General features: G+C 43.5%; 1 protein-coding gene across 4 annotated transcripts in view; it reads left to right on the forward strand.

Annotated features, from left to right (window-relative positions):
• Positions 1-5,174: 5,174 nt before the first annotated feature.
• Positions 5,175-15,134, forward strand: part of CNNM2 (cyclin and CBS domain divalent metal cation transport mediator 2) — a 160,334-nt gene continuing 150,374 nt past the window's right edge. For all 4 annotated transcript variants that reach the window (XR_008378738.1, XR_008378739.1, XM_053583035.1 and 1 more), the window contains exon 1: positions 5,175-6,981. Coding sequence is in view for 2 of the 4 variants with exons in the window: in XM_053583035.1 (XP_053439010.1) it covers positions 5,361-6,981 (1,621 nt within the window). In the remaining 2 variants the exon portion in view is untranslated. The remainder of the gene's footprint in view (positions 6,982-15,134) is intronic.

The following is a 15,134-nucleotide window of genomic DNA, read 5'->3' on the forward strand; positions in this document are numbered from 1 at the left end:
CTTGTCATGGTTACCTTGGCCAAAAATAATAAGTTAAATCTTCAGTTTAGTGATATTTAAAATAAACACATTTTCTCAAAGAAACTAAACTTGGGAGAATTTTTTTCCACTGGAATCTGACATGTTTTGTCTATGCCTGGAGGGGGGAAGTTGACTAATTGGAGTAGAATTTTACCTCTAGCTTCAGAGGATGTGGAGAGAAGAACTCAGCTGGTAGGAGAAAACTGGTATTTTATGACTAGAGTCATAATCATGAATTGAAGCTCTGGTGTTAGAGCCATGCAGGTCTGAATCTTATGGGCGGGCCCAGAATTGAACATCCAGGACCAATTCTTTCTCCTGCAGTCCTGTTCCTAGTTACCACCCTGCTGTCAGACTCTTCCTTATATTCTGCCTCTTTCTTACTCCCCAAATGTAGTTTTTAAATCTAGATTTTTGAATAGGCAATAATCACATGGTTCAACATTTGAGAACTATGGAAGTAGAATGTTTCCCTAGAATCGTGACCTGGGTTGAGTGTTTTAGTCACAGTGATAAGGATAATGAAGTTCACAACCTCTCTTACACCTTTATCCAAGGCTGAGCCACAGGTTGTAACTAGCATGTAATAGCCAGTCATGAAGAACATTCTAGAAGAATCTAGAAAACCCCAGGATTTCTAGGGACGGGCAGGAGAGCAGGGGTGCTGGAGTAGGGTAAACATTGGATTTTATTTTTTTTTTTATTTTTATTTTTTTTTTTTGGCCAAGGCTGGGTTTGAACCCGCCACCTCTGGCATATGGGACCGGTGCCCTACTCCTTGAGCTACAGGCGCCACCCATAAACATTGGATTTTAGCAACAGTACTGTTCTTCTCTGAGTAGCCCGGAAGGGTGAAGGGGGTTATGGAGAAGGGAGTGGGTGAACAGTACAGAATGCAGAAGACCTCTTCGGGCTCCCCTGTGGTTGGTTCCAGAAGAGCAGACGGCTTTCTGTAAGAAGGGTAATGGGGTGCTCTTCTGCTCTCGAGGATGCACAGCATTGCAGAGGGACCAGAAGCATGGGAGGGGGAGTGGGATGGAAGGGACAGAGTGGGAAGGGGCAATATGCCACTGGTGAGAGCGGCATATCTACCTCCTGTGTGGCCACCAGAAATCCTAATACCCAGGAATGGGGAAGGGCAGCACCCAAAGAGCTCAGATCCTTCTCCAAGGGGGAAGCTTTTCTCACAACTCCATCGACAACTACATTTTTCCTTGTTTTTCAGCCCACTAGCAATGTCCAGAAAATATCTAGAAAAATGAGGGGAATGGGAAAGCCCTAAATAAGAAGTCTGAAAAGTCCCCATGAGATGGTAAATGGCATTGCAGATTTTATTTTACTTTTTTTTCTCTCTGCCAACTGTGAAAAATTCACATCTTAGCTACAAGAGTTCTACCTATGTAAGTATGGGTAATGTTGGTTCTGAGAAACCCTTCTAAGGGTTAACAGATTTGACTCTTTGGAAAGTCAAATAGTTTTAACTCTAGCATTTTCCTAGTTCCTGTTTTTCCTCAGGAAACCTGGATCTTTGGTGTGATTAAAATGTCATTGTTGAAGCAGTAACTTTGAATACTTTTTTTTTGGCCAGGGCTGGGTTTGAACCTGCAACCTCCGGCATATGGGGCTGGCGCCCTACCCTTTGAGCCACAGGCACCGCCCTTAAATACTTTTTTATGGCTAAGCAATTCTCAAAAAATGATTGAGAAATAAAATGTGGAGAGAGCCATTTGCTGTTTTACTTGCAATGTTTAAGAAAATCAAACTCATCAAACTCTAAAAGACTTTTGGGTCTGGATGCAGCCTTCCCAAATCCCTGAACCTGCACAGATGGAAGCTTATCTTTTGCAAATAGGAAAACTGAAGTCACTCTTCCCACTTAGTATATTTAGCAAAGGATCCTGGCAAAAGGTTAGTTAGGAAAGGTATTTCCTAGGAGATTTTGGCTTTACCCAAATGACTTGCTCAAGATCAGACAAGTCAAAACTAACTAGGATTAGACATCAGTGGAAACCATTTAGCAATCTCAGGCCTTTTGTACCTCTTTATGGAAGTCAAATATCATAATTGAGGGTTTTGTTGTATTTTGTCTTTTCGACTTCAGAAGACATTCCCTAGAAACCGATGTTGACTTTGCTCTCCATTCAAACAGATGAACGTTTGGGGAACCCCCAGAACTCACCATAAATCTTCACTAGCAGCTCCTTCCTAAAGAGGGTATAACTTCTTGAGCCCAAAGCTTCCAAACTTGAGGGAACATCTCTTTTACTAAGAAAAGGTATCTATATTGCTGTATCCTGGGTATATAGGATATATAAAGGATATAACCCTCCACTCACCACTGAGGATTACTCAGTTTTTCCCTGTGTGAACTTGAGCTTGTTTTTTTTTTTTTTTTGATATTGTAAATTGGGCAGGTCTTTTCTGAAATTTTTGCTACCATAAGTCCTGAATTTCTAACTTGCTTCTAAATTGCTGAATGTTATACTTTCCTCACTGTTTTAGCTTTCTCCAAAGTGCACAGGAAATGTCGTTAGGTTTGGCAAACTCTTCCTTACACACTCCTACTACAAAAATGTACATTCAGCATTTCAGAGTCTTTAAACCATCTTAGCTTACATACACTGAAGTCACACTTTTTATGAAGTTAAAATGGTTTCATTTTCAATCAGCTGACTTAGAAGGAACTTAAACTCTGTCAGATATCCCTAAAAATCCCAAATCTTTGTCTTTGAAACTTCTTTTTTTTTTGTGGTTTTTTGGCCAGGGCTGGGTTTGAACCCGCCACCTCCGGCATATGGGACTGGCGCCCTACTCCTTGAGCCACAGGCGCCGCCCTTTCTTTGAAACTTCTATAATGTTATTCTTATAAATATATGCCAAGTCTGCAAGTCAAGTTTTATTCATCTGGACTTATTTTTCAAATATAGAAGTTGATAACTAGGGGTAGGGGAAATAGCACCAGAAATAGAAGGGCTGGAAATGAGAGTGTGGATGTTATTTGAAATAATCAGAATAAAAATTATTTCTTCAACATGCAAAAAATATTGATTTGAATACCTACCATTGTTCTAGGCCCTGGTGATAAAGCAGTGAACAAAAGAAACTACACTTTTGTCCTCAAAAAGCTTAAGTTCTAATGGAAGGAGAAAGATAATAAACCAAATTAATAACTTATGTAGTATATTAGAAAGTGATCTTTGCTTTGAAGAAAAACAAAGCAGAGGCAGAGTATAGGGAGTGTTTTACTTTTTATTCATTCATTCATTCATTTTTTGAGACAGAGTCTCTCTTTCTTGCCCAAAGTAGAGTGTAGCTCTCTGCAACATCATTCTCCAGGGCTCACTTAATCCTCTTACCTCAGCCTCCCAAGTAGCTGAGACTGCAGGTGTGTACCAATATGCCTGGCTTATTTTTCTATTTTTGGTAGAGATGAGTCCTCATCATGTTGCCTGTGCTTGTCTTGAACTTCTGGCCTAAAGGGATCCTTCCACCTTGGCCTCCCAAAGTACTAGGATTACAGGTTGAGCCACCACACTTGGCCAGGGAGTTTTTTATAAGTTAAAAATAAGGAGACTTTCCAACAAAGCCTTGAAGGAGTTGAATAACCAGGCTATCCGAACATTTGGGGGAAGAGTCTCAGGCAAAGGAAACAAACAGCCAAGTGTAAAGGCTCCCAGGGATTCTCCAGTGACTGAGCAATAGCTAGGAGAGAAGCTGGCTGGAGCAGCAGGTGATAAGTAAGAGAAATAATGGGAGGAAGCATACCCTTAGAGCCTTGCAGGATATTGTAGGTACTTTGGCTTTTACTGTGATGAGATGAGAAGCCAGGGGAGGGTTTCAAACAAAGTTAGCTACAGGGTCTCATTAATAAGATCATTAACTATTAAGAGAGAAGAAAAAGGGTCAGGTGTAGGAGAGAAACTGATATTGGTTAGATCACTGCATTCATCCCGGAAATTAATAATACCAGAAATTAATCATAAAGCATTTGCTGTGTTTACAAAAGGGGGAAGGAAATGTGCTTGCAGAATAAAAAAGAAAGTAAGGATGCAATTTTTTTTGAAAATGTTTTTTAAGTGTTGAGAAAAAAAAAACAGTTTGGCAGGTGCTTCGCTACTGCGTCTCCTCTAGATACAATGGGCTTGGGAGGCCCAGGGAGCCAGGTTTCCAGAATATTTTGCTCCTTAGAGACCTATGTATGACACTAGCAGGGTTTGGTCAGTGTGATTAGGAATGAGCCTTTAGGGGTTTGCTTAGGACGTCTTTTCCTTCCCATTTCCTAAACTTGCCTGGGTGCCTGTTAGAAATACAGAATGGGTCCTTCCCATTTTGTAAGTGCGGAATGGGGTCCAGGGAATATATACTTTTAGCAACACATGTGGGTGTTCTTATGACTAGGAAAACATCTTTCTAACCTTCTCACCTTGAGTTCTCTCACCCCTTTTGGCATTTGCAGCGAGCCCGAAAAGAGATGCAGAGCGTCCACACAGCCGGCAGGTGGCGCTACCTGACCGCAAGTAACAGAGGGCGCGCGTGCCCTACAGAGAAGCGAGAGGCTCGAGAGCCGGGCCCCTGCTCACCCGGGCGCAGCGGCACGCACAACTAGTTGGGGGAGCAAGGCTGGTACCCCTAAGCCGCACCTGGTCAGCTTCTTGGGCTTCTAGGGTAGGAAGGACAGAAGAGGCAGCGCTTTCGGCCTGAGCATTGAGCACTTGGGAGATAACAAGGAGGTGCAGCGAGAACTCACAGCCTCCCGCCACAGGGAATTAGTCCAACCCAGCCAACCCAAGCCCCGGGACCTACTACTGAGCCCCGTCGGGGAGGGCCCGACCGACAGACAGCTCCTTTCCATTGGCGGCCGGAGAAGGGCCACGCCCCCTTTCCTACAGCCCTCATCTTTGACTGGCTCTCGGCCCCGGGTGGCCACGCCTCCTCTCCTCTCACATACACAAGAGTCACGCGCCTTTCAGTTGGAAACTTGGCGTGCTGGGGAGGTTGGTGGCCCTCATCTTCCCCACCCACTTACGTTGCCATTGGTCCGTAGCGCCGGGCACGACCACGCCCCCATTCCAGCCCCCTGGCTGGGAGGACGGGCGCCCGCTCGTGATTGGCTGGTCGGCTCGCCTCTCGTCGGAGTGGCTGGTGCTCCCCTCCCTCTGCTACCCCCTCCCACGGGCCTCGGGGTTCCTCAGCTGGCGGAGGTCGAATCAGTGTCAGTCAGGGTGGCGGACTGCTGAGCACTGGGCGCATACGCTGGGTTGCAGTCTAGCCCAGGGGCCAGTGCCTGCGCTCGCGCCGCCGGGTGGGAAGGATGAAGCTGCAGCTGGAGCAGCCACCCTATGATTGGCTGTGGCGCTTGTGAACCCGAAGTAAAGATGGCGGGCGGGCAGGCAGCCGCCGCACTGCCCACTTGGAAGATGGCGGCACGCCGCAGCCTCAGCGCCCGCAGCCGGGGGGTCCTGCAGGCGGCCGCAGGGCGGCTGCTGCCGCTGCTACTGCTGAGCTGCTGCTGTGGCGCTGGCGGCTGCGCGGCGGCGGGCGAGAACGAGGAGACGGTGATCATCGGGTTGCGGCTGGAGGACACGAACGACGTGTCGTTCATGGAAGGGGGGGCGCTGCGGGTGAGCGAGCGGACCCGGGTCAAGCTGCGGGTGTACGGGCAGAACATCAACAACGAGACGTGGTCCCGCATCGCCTTCACCGAGCACGAGCGGCGGCGCCACAGCCCCGGCGAGCGCGGGATGGGGGGCCCAGCGCCACCAGAGCCGGACAGCGGCCCCCAGCGCTGCGGCATCCGCACCTCAGACATCATCATCTTGCCCCACATCATTCTCAACCGCCGCACATCGGGCATCATTGAGATCGAAATCAAACCGCTGCGCAAGATGGAGAAGAGCAAGTCCTATTACCTGTGCACGTCGCTCTCCACGCCTGCCCTGGGCGCCGGCGGCCCGGGGTCCGCGGGTGGCACCGTCGGGGGCAAGGGCGGCTCGGGGGTGGCCGGGCTCCCGCCGCCGCCGTGGGCCGAGACCACCTGGATTTACCACGATGGCGAGGACACCAAGATGATCGTAGGCGAGGAGAAGAAATTCCTACTGCCCTTCTGGCTGCAGGTGATCTTCATTTCGCTACTGCTGTGCCTGTCGGGCATGTTCAGCGGCCTCAACCTGGGGCTCATGGCCCTGGACCCGATGGAGCTGCGCATCGTGCAGAACTGCGGCACGGAGAAGGAGAAGAATTACGCCAAGCGCATCGAGCCGGTGCGCAGGCAGGGCAACTACCTGCTGTGCTCACTGCTGCTGGGCAACGTGCTGGTCAACACCACGCTCACCATCCTGCTCGACGACATCGCCGGCTCAGGCCTCGTGGCGGTGGTAGTGTCCACCATAGGCATCGTCATCTTCGGGGAGATCGTGCCCCAGGCCATCTGTTCGCGGCACGGCCTGGCTGTTGGGGCCAACACCATCTTCCTCACCAAGTTTTTCATGATGATGACCTTCCCCGCTTCTTACCCGGTCAGCAAGCTGCTGGACTGCGTCCTGGGCCAGGAGATAGGCACCGTCTATAACCGGGAAAAGCTGCTGGAGATGCTGCGGGTCACCGACCCCTACAACGACCTCGTTAAGGAGGAGCTGAACATAATCCAAGGGGCGCTGGAACTCCGCACCAAGACGGTGGAGGACGTGATGACCCCGCTCCGGGACTGCTTCATGATGACAGGCGAGGCCATCCTGGATTTCAACACCATGTCGGAGATCATGGAGAGCGGCTACACTCGCATTCCAGTGTTTGAGGGAGAGCGCTCCAACATCGTGGACCTGCTCTTTGTCAAAGACTTGGCCTTCGTGGATCCAGACGACTGCACTCCCTTGAAAACCATCACCAAATTTTATAACCACCCTTTACACTTTGTTTTCAATGACACCAAGTTGGACGCTATGCTGGAAGAATTTAAGAAAGGTGGGAAATTTTGTTATCTTTCACTGGCTTGCTTTTTTCTCTCTCCATCCTCCCTACTTGAGTCTTCTACCCTCACCAACCCCCCAAGGCGAGTTGACCGGAATTTCTCCTCCTCTTTCTTAATTGCAAAGTTGAAAGGGTGGTATGGATTTGGGGACGGATTGAACTAGTAAACCGCTTTTAGGTTCTTTAAAAGCACAAGGCTGCTATCCCTTACTTTGTCCCATTATTGAAAAGCAAACTTCCTAATTTCTGTGCGTGATACTCTTCCCATCCCCACCCCCACACCTCCCCCTCCCCCCGAAGGTTTTGCTGCACTCATTGGGTTCTGAGTGGGTAGGTGAAAGTAGAGGCTGGCTAATGTTATTGCCATTTGGTTGACATATACTAATCACAGGCATTTGGAAAACGTTTAAATAGTTTTCCTCAGCGCAGTCCTTTTTTCCTCCTCCTTAAGCATCCACGCTGATGTTTTAAAGATTGGAAATACATTTTCTGTTGCTTCTGTTCCTGGTTGTCTGGCGACCTGTGGTGAAGATTGAGGCTGGCCTTTGCCTTTGAGAGTAGGGGGTGGGATAAGCCAATCACCACCAAAAAAAAAAAAAAAAAAAATTCACTTGTTTTAGATGTGACATGCTTTAGCTAGAAGAGCTGTCTTTTTTTTTTTTAAACTAAAGTTAGTTATTAATGTATAACTTGGAAAGGCTAGAGCTAAGTTAACCTTTTATGAGACTGTATCTGTATTATGTAGCTTTCTTCATTATTTGCTTACATTTAATTCACAACACATAGGATTTCCCAAACCAAGTATGCTTTGGGCAAAAGCTTGCACTTTTAACAATAGGATAAATCCCTGTACTTATTATGGGTTGTTTATTTCTTTTTTTAAAAGTGTTCTTTTTTAACATTGATCTCCTGATACATTAAAATGAAGTGTATCTCCAAGTCAACTCTCACTGTTCCAGGGTGTTTAACAGCGAAGAGAAAGAAGTGTAGAGTTTTATGTGCTTACACCACGCATCATTTCTTGCATCGTGGGGTTTTGTTTTACCTTGTAATGAACAGGAAAATGGCAACTCATATTATTATTTTGAAATTCTGAAAGTTTCTGGTAAATAGCTAGTGTTATCAGAAAACTGAGGGATGCTGAATTTTTTTATTTGCTATCGTGCTAGTGCATTTGCATATATTGCAATGAGTATGTAATCTTTCCTGACCCAGTAGTCTTCAAGACTAAGTTTCCTTCTTCAAAAAGAATTTTGATCACTAATAGTGGTCTCTCCTGTGAAAAAGACCATGTGTACCTGGTGACAGCTCACTGGGTATGATGATCTGAACACGCTTGTGGAGTGTGTGGTTGTCCTAATTCCATTTTTCTGGCTGAATGGTGTCCTCTTTAGAACAGGATCACATTGCAGTTAATTTTCATGTAAAGGAATAGAGCAGAATGTGCTTTGAAGATTGATAATTTACATTTAAAAGCATAAGGTTAGTCTTCCAGATTCTTTTTTTTTTTTTTTTGTAGAGACAGAGTTTCACTTTATGGCCCTCGGTAGAGTGCCGTGGCGTCACACAGCTCACAGCAACCTCTAACTCCTGGGCTTAGGCGATTCTCTTGACTCAGCCTCCCAAGTAGCTGGGACTACAGGCGCCCGCCACAACGCCCGGCTATTTTTTTGTTGCAGTTTGGCCAGGGCTGGGTTTGAACTCGCCGCCCTTGACATATGGGGCCGGCGCCCTACTCACTGAGCCACAGGTTACGCCCAGTCTTCCAGATTCTTAAATAGTAAAAAGAAAATATCCAGTATCTCTAGATGACTTGGCTTCTTTTGGGAATGTCATTATTCTTACACTGCCAAGTTGTCATGTAGAGCATCTAACCAGTCTCTTCAGTAATTTTGCAGTAGTATCTGTAATACAGAAAGATATCTTGAAATGCATGAAAATGCCTTTGAAGTCTTTTTTATCACTAAATTTCCCAATATTGATATAGATAATTTATTGTATTTTTTATTATTCAGAATCCTTACGCATTTACTGATGGATTGATGACACTAGTTTGTACTTCCTGCTCAAGTCTTTTCTTCCCTTCTATGTCTTTTTTCTTTGAGAATTTATTCACTTCACAGCTCATTTATCCCGCCTCTGCTCAAAATTTCAAAGTATACATTATTTTGAAAATTTGTTTTTGGCTGTTCTTGAATAATTTTTCTATGATTGATTATTTCCATGAGAAATGTTTTTCTTCTAAACTCAACTCTTACAGTATGTTTTTGAAATGTATTCTTTTTTTTTTTTGAGACAGAGTCTCACCATGTTGCCCTGGGTAGACTGCTGTGGCGTCACAACTTATGGCAACCTCAAACTCTTGGACTTAAACAATTCTCTTGCCTCAGCCTCCCCAGTAGCCGGGACCATAGATGCCTACCACAATGCCTGGCTATTTTTTGATTGTAGTTGTCATTGTTGTTTGGCAGGTCGTTGGAATGGTTTAAAGATTTTTTTTTCCGTTCCTTTTTCTCTCTTCTAACTTTTTTATTTCCAAGAAACAAAACCAAAACAGACACCCCCAACAATACCAACGGTAACTCCCCAAACTGGTTAGATCCTTAATCCAGATGTCACTGAAAATTATTGTTTCTAATTAAGAATGCTTGTATTCAAACCTTTTCTATATATAGCTGTACAGAATTAGTCTGAGTTATTTACTAAGGAGGGGGATACAGAAAGTTCTATAATTTGGAAAGAAAAGCTATCTTTATATTAGTATTCATGATGTCTTTTTTCTCATGCTTAGAATTTTTTTCTGGCTACCAGGAATCTCTTTGCTTTACTAGATGTTGGGAGATAGTAATTGTGCTAGTTTTACAGCTTGAGCTTGATGATGGTGATAATGATGTGTATTATTATTTACCTGTTTACTCTGTGCCAAGAACAGGGTTTAGTGCTTTACATGAATCACCTTGTTTAAATCTCACAATGGCTGAATGAAGCATTATGTCTGTTTTGCAAATGAGGAAATTGGAGTTTAAGTTAAATGATTTGTTCAAGGTCACACAATTTATTTGGGAGTTTAACTCAGGTCTGTGACATCAGAACTCTCTTTTTTTTTTTTTTTTATTTATTTTTTTTTTTGGCCGGGGCTGGGCTCGAACCCACCACCTCCGGCATATGGGACCGGCACCCTACCCGTTGAGCCACAGGCGCCGCCCCATCAGAACTCTCTTAACAGCTAGTTCCCTTGATCCTAATTTGCCATTTCTGTTTTACTGAGTGGAAGATTTGGTCTTTTGTCCAAACATTGCCTCAGAGCCAGTTGGGCAGCAGGACACAGAAATATTTTTAAACTTGTACACAGCTTTAAACCCAATGTTTCTGGGATGTACATAGCATTTGGTGTTCCCATTTTTGAAGAATTCTATTTGCACATCAGGTATCAAGATTCATTTTGAAAACATTTTATACTAACATTATACAGGGCTTATGTGCTACTTTAATGGGCTACTCTACAACTGTTTTTCTAATGGCTAAATTATGTAATTATGTTTCACTCTTGGTTTCTTATCTTTTTCTGTTGCAAAGGTCACACAGTAATTTGTCAAACTCAGTTTTGTGCTTTCATCTTGGCTTTATTTACATTTTTTGTAACTTATCTATATCATAACTGGTTGCTAATGAACATTCTTTACAACTTTGCCCCTCTGTGTGCCTCACATTTGGTCTTTCGCTTATTTGTTAGTTTTATAGTTACCTATAAATCTAAATAAGAGAAAAAAATTCAGGAAATCCCTCTAGAAGATGATGAGAATTTTGGAAAAGCCATCTAAAACAAAACAGTGTAGGGAAAGGAAAAGTGAGATTAAAGGCTACTACCATTGAGTGCAGAAAGCATGCTAGAGGCTCTCCATTTACCTGATAGAACCTTCCTAACAAAAAATTAGGACACCCAGTTTTCTACATTGAGGTGGATTTGAAGAATTAGTAACCAGTTAATGTTCCATTGTTTATATTTTAGCTTTGTAGCAGTTGCATTCCAGTATTGTAGATCATGCTATTCACAGCTGCTGGGGACTTAGCCAGGCTCTTTTCTAGCTTTTTCTGAGCTACAAACAGGTGGGATTGTCAGACATTGTTGTTCTCCAAGGCAAGAATGCACTGTAGAGTTTTCACTTAAAACATTAGCTATGTAGTTATTTCTTTCTGTAACTCCACAAGTCTCTCCATATTAATATGCTGAGAGTTTAATACTACTTTACGGGGACATATATTTGTATTCATGATCTTGTACATTTATTTTGGCAGAGTAATATACATTGAATTATTATAATTTTGCATATTTTTAGAACATCTTTATGAAATATCCAGATAGAATCAGAGCTGGAAGGCAGGCAGCTTGAGGATTAGCTAGCCCAGTGTTCGCTAGTTTACCAGATGATAAAATTTACTTGGGTCACTTAATAAAGAGTAACGTCCTAGGCCTTACCCAGAGTCCTCCTGAACCAGGATCTCTGGGGAGGGGCCTTGGAATGAATCCACATGTTTGCAGTTACTCTGAGGTAATTTTTATGGTTAGGTGAGTTTAGGAAACACTGGTCTAGTCAATCTCTTGAATAAGGAAAGTAAACCTTGAGAAAGAGAAGAGAAAAAGCGATTTGTTTAGGGTTTCCCTCCTAGCTGGAAGCATCAAGTGGACCAGAACCCATCTCCTGACTTCTAGATTGAGTCCTTCCCACTCCAGCAAGCTTCCAGTCCCAAGTTGTTCAGACTTAAAGATAGCTGTTATCTTTGGAAAAGCAAATAATCAGGGTTACCTCTGGTTTTTATTGTATTAGTCTTGTGATTTTAATGTCTATATTTTAGATATCCTAGGTTCAAGCAATCTTTGACACACTTTTTGTTTATTTATTTGGTTGGTTTTGAGATATAGGCTCCATTGCCCTGGGTAGAGTACTATAGCATCATAGCTCATAGCAACCTCAGACTCTTGGGCTGGAGTAATCCTCTTGCCTCAGCCTCCCATTTAGCTGGGACTATAGGCCCCTGCCACTATGCCCAGCTAGTATTTCTATTTTTAGTAGAGATGGAGTCTGGCTCTTGCTCAGGCTGGTCTCGAACTCCTGAGCTCAAGCAGTCTACCTGCCTAAGTCTCCAGAGTGCTAGGATAATAGGCATGAGCCACTGCTTTTGAAACTCATTTACCTATGTGCCCTTTCCTTCTGCCCTCGCCCCCAGTTTTTAAAAAAATATATAAGTTGAAGTCATACCGAGAATCATGCCTGATTTTTGAAAGTTTTGTGTTACTAAGATTGCTGAAGCCTGAGCATAGATCTTTAGGTCAAGAGAGACCATAGTTGCATACTGGCTCTGACTTAGAATGATCTGGATGAAATAGCAAAGGACCATGTTTTGCCTTTCTCTTGGTTTTATGGGGATTAACACCACCTGCTTCTCCTTGTACTTCCAAAAGGACCTCAGAATTATTTAAATTCTGAGACATTCCAAACAATTGTGAAGGGCTTGTTAGATGTTTAGTTATGTATAAAGTGGTCTATTTTTTTCAAAGGGGCCTTTTCTTCTAAATATATCTTTTATATACATATAAATTATAATTATTATCTAGTACATATTTACATATTTATATATTATTGGTAGTAAACTTACAATTCAGTAAGATTTACTTGACATAAAAAGGATATTTATTAAATTTAAATACGTGGAAGTGAAATTACTAGGATTGAATATAGTTTATTTTAGTATTGTCTTTCATCTTTTTTTCCTTAGAACACACAAACAAGAAGCCCCAAATCATACCAATGCTGAAAAGGAAAATAAGAAAAGAAACAATATGGGTGGCTCCTGTGGCTCAAAGGGATAGGGTGCCAGCCCCATATGCCGGGGGTGGCGGGTTTAAACCCAGCCCCGGTCAAAAAAAAAAAGAAAAGGCGACAATAGGCTTGGCGCCTGTAGTTCAATGGTTAGGGTGCCAGCCACATACACTGAGGCTGGTGCGTTTGAACCCACCCTGGGCCTGCTAAACAACAATGATAGCTGCAATAAAAAATTGCTGGGTGTTGTGGTGGGCGCCTGTAGTCCCAGCTACTTGGGAGGCTGAGGCAAGGGAATCGCTTAAGCCCAAGAGTTTGAGGTTGCTGTGAGCTAGGATGCCATGGCACTCTACTGAGGGTGACATAGTGACATTCTGCTCAAAAAAAAAGAATTAATGTGATAGTGAATATGAAAATGCTGGGCGGCACCTGTGGCTCAAAGGAGTAGGGTGCTGGCCCCATATGTCGGAGGTGGCAGGTTCAAGCCTAGCCCTGGCTAAAAACTGCAAAAAAAAAAAAAAAAAGATGAAAATGCTTCTAATAGTGCTTGGTACATAGTGCTTACTTAACTATTATTTTTATTTTAACAGTTCTTTGTATAGGTTCTTGGTTGTTGTCTTTGTCTATTTGTGCTATGTAACAAAATATACAAGAGACTGGGTAATATATAAATAATAGAAATTTATTTCTCACAGTTCTAGAGTCTGGGAAGTCCAAGTTCTAGGCACTGGCTTTTGGTATCTGATGAGGGCCGTCTTGCTGCGTCTTTACATGGCCTAAGCTAGTTCCCTCTAGTGCTTTTATTAAGGTACTAATCTATTTATAAGGACTCTGCCCTTCAGACCTAGTCACTTCCCCAAAGTCCCACCTCTTAATACCACCACGTGGGGAATTAAGTTTTTTTTTTTTGTAGAGACAGAGTCCCACTGTACCGCCCTCGGTAGAGTGCTTGGCGTCACACGGCTCACAGCAACCTGTAACTCTTGGGCTTACGCGATTCTCTTGCCTCAGCCTCCCGAGCAGCTGGGAGGGAATTAAGTTTTAACATGAATTTTGGAGGGGCACATTCAGACCATAGCAGTTGTTCTTGATCTCTTTTTTAGGCTAGAGATTGGTAGTCAAGAGAGACACTTGTATGTTTGTGCTTTTACTTATTACAGATGTTGAAATTTTAAAAGTGTATAATTATTGTAGGTTTTTTTTTTTTTTTTGGCCGGGGCTGGGCTTGAACCCGCCACCTCCGGCATATGGGACTGGCGCCCTACCTGCTGAGCCACAGGCGCCACCCATTATTGTAGGTTTTTTCTTTTCCTTTTTATTGTGTTTGAATTCTAGGCTCTATTGTAGTTCTAATGTTGCTGTTAATTGACAAAATGGCTACATGCATATGTCTATTTTAAGGAAAGTAGAACAATATATTGTATGTTTTTCTTTCCTTAGAATAAGCATACTGAGTTTAAAATAATTCTTCATTCTCTTTAAGTGACTGGGAAAAACCCCCAAAGTTTAAAAGAAACACAGCAAATGCTCATGGATTTTGGAAGCCCTTAAGTAACCATAAAAGGTTTTAATACTAAAGGCAGATCTCAAGTTATTCTGATGAAATCTTACAACATTAATTACATCAAAAGTGTGAAAAATGAGTCTGGGCGTGGTGGCTCACGCTTGTAATCCTAGCACTCTGGGAGGCTGAACTGGGTGGATCGCTTGAGCTCAGGAATTTGAGACCAGCCTGAGCAAGTGAGACTTCATCTCTACTAAAAATAGAGAAACTGAGGCAAGAGGATCACTTGAGCCCGAGTTGGGGGTTGCTGTAAGGTTGGCCCCTGGCACTCTACCCAGAGCCGTAGCTTGAGGTTCTGTCTCAAAAAAAAAAAAAAAGTATAAAAAATGGTAATATGCTTATAGCAGTCTAAATTTGTAATACTTTTGAAAGGCAGTCAGGAGTCATAAAAGTGCCTGTCTTTTGGTTTAGTAATTCTTTTCCTGGAAATATTAATTCAGTGATTCAAGAGAAGAAAAGAGCAGGTTAGCTTTTCTTTTTTTCTTTCTTTTTTTTTTTTGAGACAGAGTCTCACTATGTCGCCCTTGGTACGGTGCTGTGACATCACAGCTCACAGCAACCTCAAACTTTTGGGCTTAAGCTATTACCTTGCCTCAGCCTCCCAAGTAGCTGGGACAGGTGCCTGCCACAATGCCCGGCTATTTTTTTGTTGCAGTTGTCATTGTTGTTTAGCTGGCTCAGGCCGGATTTGAACCCACCAGTCTCGATGCTTGTGGCTGGTGCCATAACTACTGTGCTATGGGCATGAACTATGTTAACTTTTT

Source organism: Nycticebus coucang, chromosome 3 (assembly GCF_027406575.1).
Source record: "Nycticebus coucang isolate mNycCou1 chromosome 3, mNycCou1.pri, whole genome shotgun sequence".
In the NCBI taxonomy this organism is placed as follows: Eukaryota; Metazoa; Chordata; class Mammalia; order Primates; family Lorisidae; genus Nycticebus; species Nycticebus coucang.